At 44.5% G+C, this 13,367-nt stretch overlaps 1 protein-coding gene across 2 annotated transcripts in view; it reads left to right on the top strand.

The window, feature by feature from the left end:
* Positions 1-358: 358 nt before the first annotated feature.
* Positions 359-13,367, top strand: part of LOC311113940 (lymphoid enhancer-binding factor 1-like) — a gene marked incomplete at both ends in the record, with an annotated part of 47,087 nt that continues 34,078 nt past the window's right edge. For both annotated transcript variants that reach the window (XM_084189213.1, XM_084189214.1), the window contains 3 exons: positions 359-556; positions 2,647-2,713; positions 4,273-4,400. In XM_084189213.1, the coding sequence (XP_084045339.1) occupies positions 359-556; positions 2,647-2,713; positions 4,273-4,400 (393 nt within the window). The remainder of the gene's footprint in view (positions 557-2,646; positions 2,714-4,272; positions 4,401-13,367) is intronic.

The raw sequence follows: 13,367 nt of genomic DNA, 5'->3' as shown, positions 1-13,367 counted from the left end.
CTGACTCGCGTGATGAGGTTTTGACTTCTGACATTTTAAAGAGCCGAACAGGCGAGTGCGGCGGGTTGAGCGTGCACTAAACATCCGCTTTTGCCGATAACATCTTCCATTTTCGGGTATTTAAAATCTGAATCATTGTAAGAATCCATAATACTTCGAAAAACAACGCCAAAAAAGGCTCTCCTGTTAATTTAGCCAAAACAAAAAGCGTGCTCGCACGCCGTTTCCTCCAGGGTTCCTAGCGCAACGCTTCAAGTGAAACATTGTAGCTAGCGGCTTCAAGGAACGTTTTGGGTTTCGTTTTGGGGATTTCGAGTTCCTCCAGTTTGGACAGTGCGAGGACTTTGACTGACTCAAAATGCCACAACTAGCAGGTGGTGGTGGCGGGGACCCTGAGCTTTGTGCCACGGACGAAATGATTCCGTTCAAGGATGAGGGAGACCAAGAACAAATATTCGCAGAACTCAGTCACTCAGAGGAAGACGAGGGAGACTTAGCAGATATCAAGTCATCTTTAGTAAATGAGTCAGAGACGAGTCCAAACAGCAATCATGATGTAAGTATTTCCTCTCTTGTACTTAAAAGTCCAGTGTTACATGTTGCCAAACTTTTATATAGGCTAGCCTAAATAAATGCCCATCAAATTTCTAACGGCAACATATTTATTCAAGTTCACCTGTCCCTAAATAATAGCCCCCATTTCAGGTGTGTCAGTTGGACATTTTATGAAAGTTTGAGCTGATAAAATGACTGGATGTAGGCCCAAACTATGTTTGGTTATGCCATAAATAACAAGGTGATGTGTAGCCTAATATTATATGTGTATAATATGACTATTTAATCTGTAAATAGTAGCCATGTTCTGTTTACATTGTGGAATCGGTTGTAAACAGAGGCGCATAAATAAAGCTGGTGCACGTGGCTGCAGAGCTTTTCCAAACATTGTCGACGAATTATACCAAAGGTCAAACCTACAGAACAATTTCATATGATCAATTATTTTATACATTTCAGAGAACTGTTGTACAGTTTTTACGAGGTTATTTGAAATTAAAGATTGCTCAGGAGGTGACGAATTCGTGAATACATTTTAAATTATTTTGTTAGGCCTATTACAATATTAAATTATCCCTATTGCATTATTGTGGTTATTAGTAGTAATATTATTAGTGTAACAATTATTGTCTTTATAAGAAAAACAATATTAGTAAAATGATAAGTAGGCCTACTGATAATTATTACATTAACAATATCAATATTGCAATGGGTTTGGTGATTTAATTAAAATTTTCACCAGGTTGGATAATCTAAGCAATGAATAATATAAAATATTAGCGTTTTTCGACAGATCAAATTCGTATTTGATATAAAACAAATGGATTTTGTTCAAAGGGAAATCCAGATTAAATGAACTTTGAAGAAAAACCACACATGATAAAATGTCACCTCTAGATTACAGTGACACTCATGTTCCCAATGTGAGTTAAGGCTACTCCATTTCTGCATGTTTTGGGGCGATTATGGCCATTTCATGGAGAGACAACACATTGTTAAAGGATGGAATTAAATTGGGGGGGAATGAATGGAAATATTATGTTTTGATATAGATTTTGTTCATATTTGAAGTATGAAAGAAATGTCACTGGCACAGTACAAGTTTAAAGGTAATGCTGGTAGCTATTTTGTTCACATTGCTTATGTATTTAAATCACCTGTCATTCCTTTATCTCAATCATGTATCTCATGTATGAATCAGAGATGTAACAACAAGTGTAGCTTACATCGTTTTAGACTGTGTGATTGTCAAATTCCTCCTCAGTGCAGTGAGTTTCATATTCAATAGTAATTTTAACTTTGTGCCTCAATGTATTTTTTAAAAATCTGGGCTAGGCAGCTGTTACTAACTCTCTAGCTCTGGATGCTGTATGTATACAAAGGTAAACCTAGCACAATTAGCTGTTGCCATTTGTCATTAACCAATGTTAATGGAATTAGGGTACCTACTGACTCATATAGTTAGAGCTGTCACAGAGGCAAATAAGACGGAGGCTGAATGTTAATTGGGAATCCAGTGAAGTTCCGTGACTCTGCTGGAAGCCACCCTCAGGGAAGTGAACTCCAAAAGGAGGTCTTTCTACCCGTTCCCATTCGGGGGTGGGGGAGATGCATGTGGAGGGGTTCACAGTATTTTGGAAAAGCAGTCGACTACACAGTAAAAACCATCCCTTCTTCTCTATTTTCACAGTTATTTTAGAATCTTTTTTGCAGAACACATTTTTATTGCAAAGCATCAGACTACCGTGATTTATTTGATTTTGAATTTGGTTGGAGCTTTGGGTAAATTGGTTGGTGAAAATGAAAGCAGACTGATGCAAGTTAATTTGTAAGCTCCTTAAGGACATGAAGCTTAATTAAGTGGCTCGTTGAGGGGTTGATACAGACCGCTCCGTCAAACCCTCTCTCCCCAACGCACTCGCCTCACTGTATGTGTTCTTAGGTCCGGGGACAAGCTGAAAGATGGCGCAGGCCATAGCAGCGTGTTTGTTTGTGCTTTTAACCGTGTGTGTGTGTGTGTGTGTGTGTGTGTGTGTGTGTGTGTGAAGTTTTTCAAATTGAATAACCTAATTTCTGTCTCATCTCTCACAGGGAACTAGACAATCCCAAATATCCCAAGACTCATATCATGAAAAACACAGAGACCATCAGGATGATGGTAAGTGACACACATCACATTAAATATTCTCCAGTCAGTTATCAGCATGTTTTAGAGATCTGCAGTTATATATGGGTAACATTGAGCCAAGATAAAGGTTTTAAAACCCCCCCCTTTAAATATTCAAATCCATTTCTGGAGGCTTGATAATTGAGAGATTTGTTTTTTATTTTTAAAGGGAAGAAAGATGGTAGACTGGAAAAGGTTCTACCCACTTAATTTTCTGTTCAGAACTGATCAGTCACACTATGGTCCTTTTTCTTATCTGACCCCAGTTCATTCTGATGCAGAGATGATATCTGAATTGATTCTAGTCAGGATATGTACAAACGGAATAAAATAAGACGTCATATATGTAAGTATTTTGTGGTCCGGAGGAAATATTATTTATGCAGAGAATTGTTTAGTAATCCCAATGACTGCGGCCCCTTGCATGGTTATCTGAAAGATGTAATACTGATGCTTTTAAATTGTTAAATTGACATGAATAAAAACCTGTGAAGAGGACTTCAAATGATAGGCAGTGACTTAAACATGTGGCTCTCTGATACTAGTAGTGAGTGACACTTAATATTCTCCTTGGCTAATTTTGGACACATACTCTCTGTCTCTCTGTATCACTGTCTCTCTCTGTCTCTGTGTGTGTTGTCCTGTACAACATGTTGCTGCTGTGCGACAGCGCCAGACTCATTTGATGTCATTATTTGGTCGGGGCTGTATTCTGACCCCAGATAGAGCTGCAGGTCATGATTGGAGCTCTGTTCTGTTCAGAGTGTCTCTTCTTTGTTCCCCTAGCAGCCCTGAATAGGACCCCCTCAAACCAAACACTCCCTTTCCCCACAACAAGCCCATGTTGCCATCAATCTACCAGACACACCACACCAACCCCTCCCCCTCTCCCCAGAAAGCAACAACTAACAGCCACCAAGTCGTTTGTCGCGTGTTTCTATTCAGGCAGGGGGACGGACGGCCCCTATCAAATGCTCTCTCTTTAGGTCAGAGGCGTGGGGAACAGTAGGGGCGTCTCTTGTTTTGACACAGTCTGTATGTTCTTCCTAATTGACGCTAATTGGCACGGAGGGACGCCATTGTTCCTCTGTATAATACGGCCCCCCTCTCCTCTTCTCCAAGACATGCAAGACAAAAGACTAGTGAAACGGGGGCACCGGGTCACAGCGATCGACAACGATATCATTACGGCATCAAGAGGCATGCATGGCGTGATGATGCGATAGTCATAGTGCCAGATGGACCCAGTGTTGATAGCGAGACTAACTTGGCAATGACTATTCACATGCAACTGTATTAGTAGGCTATAAACTCCAGGAGATTTTCCCAATGACTCTGAACTGCTGAAGTTATGATGGCGGGGAATATTGCTATGTTACTAGATCAGACTGTTGCTTAGAGATGCTATTCTATTAAAAAGGCCAAAATCCTAACTGAGATTAATGTGCTTGACTTGAGTTCTCTAACAAATCTTCCATTAATGATCGTAAATGTACGATTTGCACCAAGCTTCAAGGTCACACTTTTCTGTCTCCTGGGCTTTTTTCCAGGGAAACACCTAGACATGTACAACAAAGGTCATTCGTACTCTGGATACCCAGGTTACATCATGATGACTAATATGAACAACGACTCCTACATGAACAACGGCTCCCTGTCGCCGCCCATGCCCAGAACGGTGAGTCCAGTTACACTATACCTCCATCAATCAATCACTTCCACCAATCTGTCAAGCTATCCAGCCGTTTGTGTCTAGCACATTTTCACTGTGAAGTTTGATTCGATCTTAAATACTTAACCAGGTCTAAACCCCTAAAAAGAGTGCGCTAAACCTGGGATTTCTATTCAAATATACCTGTATATTGAAATTTCCATTAATATTTTCTACCATATTTTCAACTCTAGAATGTTCTTTGCCGCCTTCCTAGTGTGATGAAGCCGGTTTGTGATGGCTGGGATAGCCGTACATAACATGTCCCAGTAATGTTGTGTTTACCTGTCCCCTTGGCAACCACGTGATCTAGTCTCCCCCACATGACTGTCATACTTTCCAGCAGATTAACGACATCCATATTATGTGTTATTTCGCTCATCTTGTTAACTTAATCAATCTTTGTTTACATATCGACAGTAAGCCCACCAATTACGCTGACATGGTCGCGGACGCCTAACGGCAACATCCCATTTGAAGAGGGAGTTTGTGGAAATAGCCAGGGTTGCCGTATGTCACCATGCTTATAGTCCCTATAACATAACAGTATTAATTTCAGGCTGTAGGCCTGGTGGCTGGCTTCCTGTATCTGTCCCGTTATGAACATTTCCAGCAAGACAGACGCAAAACGCCAGGGCATGCCAGCAGCTGTCCACCCTAATCCTGTTTGGTGTGTGTGTGGGGGGGGGGGGGGGGTTGTGTGCTGGTGAATACACCCAGTCTGGCTATGGCTCGGTGCCTCCCAAAGCCTGTCCCTGCACCCTGCTAGCACATAGACTAGAGGACACAGACATACACGCATTGTTCAAGGACCAAAGACTCTGGCTTATGTCTGCCTGTGTGTCTGAGTTGGTTTCATCATGAAATTAATTTGAAGGGTTTGAAGTCTGTGTAGCGACTGTGTGAATCTGACTGACAATACAAAGTGAATGGTGTTCTGATCTCATGGCAGTGGCACCCACTTTGCTCTTGTATAGGAGTCCTCTGACCATAGATGTTTTTACAGCCAATTTATTGCTCCAATATAATTGTTTTGCATCTTATGGAATGGATAACATCTCAAGGTCTGAGAGGCTTCCATCCAACCTTGTTTAAATAAGGAAATTACTGCTGTTATGTGGCCCCTCTCGCTGCCTGGACCGTTTTTTTTCCCCACTTTCATTTCATTTACTGTGGCCGCCGCCCGCTTTTTGTTTTGCCAAATTTCCCCCCTCGCCCCGTCTTCAATAAAACAGTAGTCCATTTTATGTACATTTCTCTCACTTATCCAGTAAAACGGACCCGGTTGATGGCGGTGCAGTCATGGACTTTGGAACAGAACTCCTCTCTTCTTTCTCTTCTAGTTGATTGGCTGGATGTGAATTGTGTGTGCTGCCTGGCTGTTGACTGGATGTGAAATGTGTGTGCTGCCTGTTGTATCAAGCCTGCCGGCCACCACCACCGCAGCCACAGTATCTGCAGGCCTAGGATCAGTTTTCACCCAGATCAAAGGCACGTTCTCTCCCTTTCTTCCCTCCCTCCCTCCCTCTCCCTCCATCCCCCTCTCCAGTTTAGATTGATTTTCATTGACCATGGCATTCCTGTGCATGAGGCCCAACTGACAGAGCTGTTCGGAGTTACTGATTGTCAGCAGATCTTTGGGAGGGAAGCAAGGAGTGAGCGATAGTACCTCTAAGGAGTTGCGATAGATCTTTACATCTTTAAATGGAGAAGGAACGAAGGGTTTTTTTGTAGTTCAGCTGTCAATGGGGTTAGCGTAGTGGAGGCACCATGACCAGTGGCACATATGGGGCTTGTCCCTGTGTAGTTGATTCAATAAAGTTCTGTGTTTTTATGGAAGGAAGAGAGGATCTCCGTTGGATGTTAGATATCCCTTCATCTCTGGAAGTGGTTGTCCAGGTTTAGATATGAAAGGAGAGATGGGGTAATTTTAAGAAAGCAGTGCAGTTGAGGTCTAAAGCTTTCATGGTGAAATGAAAATGAATGCATTATTATTATCTTTATTATAACAGATAAAGTGTGTCATATTAGTGTTTTTTTTACTTGCTTATTACATTGTCAATACAGAGTTTACACTTTGTAGCAGTATTTGTTGGCTCTTGGTTGGTGTGGTTTGTTCCTGAGGAATTGCATTGAAAACCCTGCCTGCCACTATTTAGTCTTTCTAGAAGCCTAGTGATGTAAATACATTTAGTATTCTGTTTTAAGTGTTATCTAGTTCTATATTGGTGTCAGTGAGAGCTGTAGTGATATGTTCTCGTGTGTGTGTGTTCTTCAAGTCTTCAGAAGTAGGGTCGTGTGAGGTTTGACTGTTGCATATTGGATTATTTAAAGTGACTTTGCGTGTGTGATGGCTCATATTTCCAGCTCCCATAGCCAGAGGGCCGGACTGCACAGAACTCTGGGAAGAGAGAGGGGATTGTGTTCCTTACTCTGGCCTCTGTTAAGTCTTTGTGAAGACCACACGTTCAATGTCTGGATTGGCTGGCAGCTTGGCATCAAGCTCTCACATCTCTCTGGCTAAAATCTAGGAATTAGCGAGCAAACACTTTCCTATGTGCGTTAACTCAACCCCTCTGTTTTCTGACTGTATAAACGTTTAAATAGAACGTGCAATGGAGTCAATGAGAAATGCTATTTGAGTCATTGTATCAAATGTATAGCTTCAGGATTAGTGTGTTTGAATAAACAAGGATGCTGCTCCTCTCTTGATTCAGTCATAGTTTAAACTTTTGTCACCTTCTCATGAAACATCTGAATTTGAGCATGACAACTTTTAACCACCAAGCCTGCAACAGTGGAAGCCATTTTCACACACTACCTTACTTTAAAACTATAACTTTGAATCCACTACCTCATTCCAAGCATAAGTTGATGATCTCCAAGCATCCAGTCTCCAGCCTGTCAGTGCAGCAGTTGGAGAAGATGGAATCGCCATAGCTGATTTTTAAGCTGGGCTTTTGGTGTGGAGAGAGCTGAGGGAACCATTTGCTGCCCCTCCCAGGCCATACCTCCCTCCCCCTGTCGTCCCCCTTGGTGGCGGGTCCTTGTGGTGTGTGAGAGCCCGTGGGGGGAGACTGTGGTTCCCCTTTGATGTCAGCGAGAACGTGACGGATCTCCTTGGCGGCATGCTCGGCGGTGTGGAATCACTAACCCTGGCTTACCTAACGGGATTTACCGCGCTCCCCTATTCTCGGTTGCATCCCAAATGGCACCCTATTCCCTATATGGTGCACTACTTTTGACCAGGCCACATAGGACTAGTTAAAAGTAGTGCACTAATATAGGGTGCCATTTGGGACGTACCCCTCGTCACCCCCAGTGCCATGTGTATCTGTCCTCACGGTCTCAAACCCTGGCCCCATTCGGCAACAATCCCTGATATGAGAACACTACATTTCCCAGAAGCCCTCCATGTCCACGCGCAGTGTAGTCTGCGGCAACGTGTGGCGCCATGTGTAGTTCTTTATCTACGTCTGCAGGGTTTTAGTGCGGTTCAAGGCGTTGAATCGAGCGCAGCGTTTTGTTGTGATTTGTGAAGCAGCTGGGATCTATTTGATGTATGAGTCTGCTGCTGGATGTCGTTGCCTAAAATTGGCCTATAAACAATATTGCTGTATTTTGTGACCAAATTACATTTTCAAAAAAGTAAATCATTTGAAGTTTTTTTTTTTTTTACTCTTTAGGGGGGGGGGGGGGGCTACATTTCAAGGACCATCAGAGGATCATTGCTGCATTGATGTCATCTGCTGTGCAGGTCTGACAAACAGCAGGGTGTGTTACTGTGTATAGACCTCACAGAACGCTCACTCTCCAGCGTCCTCCCACCCTTTGTGCTTCTGGGTCTCAGCTCTTTATAAACAGTCTCATTGACACGGAGCGCGCATCAAACTACTGTACTGTATGGTATATGGCGAGGAGGCTGGTTGACACATTTATTCCATATGGCGTTCCCTCCACAGTAATGATTCCATGTGGTTGCAATCCCCTTATCAAAGTCTTTCATCATGTTAAGTGGAGCTGGAAGAAATTATCCTCTAAATTGAAACGACTGGTGTTTTTTTTTTTTTTTTTTTTTGTCTCCCTGTAAGATGAGAAGACAAAATAATACCAGTCAAGGATGCACCAAGTATTCATATAACGGGGTGTGAATTTGTGTTTCCACGCTGAAGGAATCTGTGACTGTGTATGTTGGTCGCTCATGTTTTGATTAGTTGGACAGTATGTCATCTTTTCTTTATTTTTATGAAACGTGTAACCGAGCAGTGTGGGAATATGGTAAAAAAATAGATTGTATCATTTGTGTGTGTGTGCATATAAGAGTTTTGATTTCACGTGCTCTCATGCGCTCATCAAAACAATACTGTCATCATAGCTGAGGACATCACAACACTCTAGTCCTCCTCTCTTCTCCCTCCTTCATACATCCTGCTGAGGGAAAGATGGCTTGCTCCATGGAGCCAGCCTGCCCAGGCGAGGCCAGGCCCCAGCCACAGCACCTGCTGAGGGGGAGCTTCACTCCTCACCGCCTGCCTTATGAGCACCAGGGGATACGGAAAGGAGGGGAGAGGCGTGGGTGGGAGTGGAGGGTTAGAGAGGATAGTGGCTTTGTTTTTGTCTCTGTGTGGCGTCGGTTGTCGTCGCTCCAGCTTGTTGTTTTTTTGGCTCCCGGGCCGTCAGAAGGGCCCCCGGTGAAAGTCCCTCCACTCCCCAGGCTGCGTGGCTCCTATTGAAGCCGGTCTGTGGGAGCTCTGCTCGGCTCACAGGGACCGGAGCCCAACTCCTAGCCTCCCTCCACCACCTAAACACTGCTGATAAGACTGACTCCACCACAGATTTAAGACGCCAAGCAAAACACGTTGTTGTTCCACATTGACACGCTACAACGGGAGATGAATGGGAGGCTTTTGAAGTTGTGTAGCTAAAACCCTTTTGATGCCATTAGTTTTATTTGTAGTCCCCAAAAGCCCCCAAATAGTACCTCACTGTGGTAACATGATCATAAAATCATCCCTTTTTTAGTTGAGTGATAACCAGGTCTATATTTGGTGCTTTTTGTCCGCCATGTACCTCAGTCAGTAAACAGGCTGTAACTGTGACAGGGACAATGGGAGCTGCAGGGGTGAAACACTGGGTGTAACTCCTCCCAGCGCTCTAGTTCAGAGAGAACCAGCGAACAGTCCTGACTTTGTCCTAGTGTGACGGCCTTGATCAATAGCCGCTCTGTTACCATCAAGTTACTCTTGGTTTTTTCTCCCTCCTCCATATTTTTCAGAAGCTCATTATTTCTCTGTGTGTCCTGTGGTGGGTGTGAGAGCTAAAGAGACTCCCATGCTCTGTGTGTGTGTGTCTGACAGCGCTGAAAGATGAATGCTCCTCAGTGTAGAAGGTTGTGTAGAGGGCCGGTATAGTTACTGTACAAAGGGGTCTGTGCTGCTCACCTTGCCTCGTCACCAGGCTTTACTAACCAAGCTGATAGATGGATATAGCTCTTTCCCCCCCCCCCTTCTTTCTGTTCTTTGTTTTTGCTAGCGCACATTGACCGCGTACATTTTTCTTTCCTCTATTTCCCAAACATACTGTTCATATACTGGCTTGAGTGTGAGAGTGCTCGCGGTCACACTGCGGAAGACACATTTCAGTTGAATGCATTCAGTTGTACAACTGACTAGGTATCCCCTTTTTCCTCATCTTTCTGTTTGAACTTGCAGAGCTAGGGAGGACAGGAGGAGGGGTTTGCTGTCAATTCATTTTGTGTGGTCTTGGCTATAAAAACAAAACACCCCGCTCTTTGAATGGTGAAAAAAGCCAGTCTTTAATTTTTGGGAAACCCATAAAAGTTTGCCGCTCCTTTCATATCAGCCTCGGAATTGAAAACAAATGCTGTATTCTCCCCCCTTCTCATTTGAACTGCCCTATTATGGAGTTGTGAGAAAAAAAATCAGCCCGTAGATCTTTCTCTGTCTCTCTCTCCTCCCTCCTTTTCCAGCCCCCCCCCACATTTCTCTTTCCCCTCTCTCCTGCCTTCTTTATTCTCCTCCCTCCCTCTTTTTCCTCCCCCTTGTTTTTGAAGAAACCTACGGAGAGGGGGGGAGGAGGGGAGGGAATCACTGATGTCAAAGTAAAAACCAAGAGCATTAAGAAAACTGGCAAAATGCAATACAGCTGCAATCCGACATGACGCTGGAAAATAGGTCTGAGGAGCAGAGAGAGCCTCCCTGTATCCGTATTCCCAGGGTGCGCAACTGCTCCCGGCCTCGGCTTTGATCTCTTCAAAGCCTCCTACTAGCTGGAGAGTCTTGGCTGCTGCTCGCGCTGGAGCGCCGGAGAGGGGGAGAGAGGGAGGAGGGGTGTATGCGTGTCGAGGGGGGGGGGGGTCGTCTTTTCCTTTCCAGGGCTGAAATCAATCACAGTGCCGAGGCAATTATGTGTAATTCAACAGGGCCAGATTAGTAACTCTGTTACCTGAGTGACTGACTACGTGTCTGTAATCTCAGAGACTCACTGACTGGCCCTCGCCAGCCAGCCAGGAGAAGTCAGCACTGGGTCACGGACAGGGGAGGGAAAGAAGGAGAGCGAGGGAGAGGTGCTGAAAAGCAGGCCGCCATGCCGCCGTCCAGCAGAGCAGAAAATCGGAGCACAATGGAGTGATTACACTTGCAGATGTAGCCATATTTGACTGAGGCGAGCGGAGAGGGAGGGAGGGGTAGAGCGGGAGGCAGTGATTGCCATGGCGCTCTAGCTAGCTAGCTCAGTCTCTCTAACGAGCCTTGTTCCTTTTGTGTTGGGGCTCGTGCCTGGTGCCGCCCCCTCATCACCCCCCCCCCCCGCTGCTCCCTCCGTCCCCCTTCAGTGCCATATCTCTACCCCTCATGCCCGACGCCTCGGATGGCCCCCAAATGCCAGGCTTGGCCCAGGCTCACACCCCGGGCACCCAATTTGCCGTGGCTGGAGAGAGGAGAGCGGCTGGAGAGCTAGTCTGCATGGCTGCAGGTCACAGAGGGAGGAGGAAAACAGAGTAGAATGGGACTACTGCCTCTCTCTCCTCTCTCTCTTGCTATGGGTCTGGACCGTACCCCTGCTACAGTATGCAACACACACCACATCATGGCACTTAGCAGCAAGTCCCCTGTAGCTCAGTTGGTAGAGCATGGCGCTTGCAACGCCAGGGTTGTGGGTTTGTTTCCCACGGGGGGCCAGTATGAAAAATGTATGCACTCACTAACTGTAAGTCGCTCTGGATAAGAGCGTCTGCTAAATGACTAAAATGTAAAATGTCCTGGGTCATGCTTTGTTGGGGAACGATGCTGAAATGTTGTGAATCTTTGCCTCTTCGGAAGTGATTATGGCTACCTGCTCGATTTGATTCTGGTTGCTGTTCTGTAACCACTAGAATTTACAGACATCGCAATATACCAGCTTCCTATTATTGGAACAGATGACCTCATTTAAAGGGAAAGATATTCTCTCTTTCTCATGAAGAAGAAAACAGGTCTTTTGTTTTAGCTGGTTCTCGGCAGTCACTTGATGCAGGGTGATGAAACCCATAAAGATATCCAGTAAGAATGTGTTTGTTCATCTGATGAGCTACGCTGTGTTCTGTTCTGTGCTCCTCTCCTCCCTCCTCTCTCTCCTCTATTTTCTTTTGATCATCATCTTCGTCTGGTGGTGATGGAAGGGAAGGCTGTGATTTTCCCCTGGGGATGTACACACACACACTAAGGACATTAGATTTACACTGGTGTTAAGACGAGTGGAGTTTAGCTGGGCGATATGGACAAATCCATATTACGATAAATCGACTGAATTACGTGTATAACGTTAACACCCACCTAAGTTCTTAATTTGTTTTTATATTACCCTTAAATACTATTACTACTACTTTGAATGTTGCTCAATTGTCCCATTTTAACAATCACCCATATTAGCATTTAACACATTTCTCTAGTAGGGCCCTATAGGTTATTTATCATAATGAACGATATCAGCAAAATGTCCACGATAAGTGGTCGGTTTGGTCAGTGTTGATCATTTTCGGTTTATCGTCCCAGCTCTAGAGTTGGGGTACCAGTGATGATATGGATGTCGGTGACGTTTGTTTTGTAAAGACTGAAATGGTGAATAAATGAAACTGAGTGGATTGGATTTACTCCTTTGTCACTGTAAAAAAAAAATATATATATATATTGACTAGGAACTAAGCGTTGACAGTCTTGCTATTCTGTATTGAAAATATTGGAAAATACATGTTTTGAATTATAATTATTAATAGGCTATATGTGACAAGGATTGAGATCTAAAATGAGAAAATGGAGGGAGCTACACTGAAAAACATTGCCCAGTTGGTGTGGCATCTGTATGTCTGTCTGCCCAATCTACCCACCTCAGTTTCGCTCGGGGAACCAGGTGAGACTTTTCATGTCTCCCGTCAGGAGAGACTTCAGAGGGACGTCCTCGGCTTTGAGCTCCCCGTCATCAAACAATGCATCCAAATATCAAATCGATCCAGAGCCCCAACCTCATCCCCCTCTGCCCCCGCCACGCACCTATCTTTGAGATGAAAGGGGACGGAAAAAGCAAATGAACCCCCTCCTATCCCCCTCTTACGCCACCAAGAAAAGAGGAATCAAGATGGGCGCCTTGGTGGAGATGGGGATTCTTCAATCGCTATTCAATCCCACTCCACCCTTCATGTGAACCCTATACACAGACAGGGTCTTCGCTCCGTACAAAGATGGACAGCTATAAAGAGGATGGGATATGACAGGTTCATAGACGTTTCACCGAGATTCTTTGACTTCATAAAAGTCCACGGTGCACCAAGCCTGGCTTTGGCTAATTCATCTCTCTGATATTGCAGGAGATCTGGAAAGAGGTGTGAATGAATGCTAGGCTAGTCTCCCAGCGGAGTGTTGCATTTTCTTTGTGTTCCTG

This window comes from Coregonus lavaretus (assembly GCF_964263955.1).
Source record: "Coregonus lavaretus genome assembly, contig: HAP1_SCAFFOLD_1425, whole genome shotgun sequence".
Taxonomy (NCBI): domain Eukaryota; kingdom Metazoa; phylum Chordata; class Actinopteri; order Salmoniformes; family Salmonidae; genus Coregonus; species Coregonus lavaretus.
Note: the sequence above shows the minus strand (reverse complement) of the source record. Positions and strands in the feature narration are given on the sequence as shown.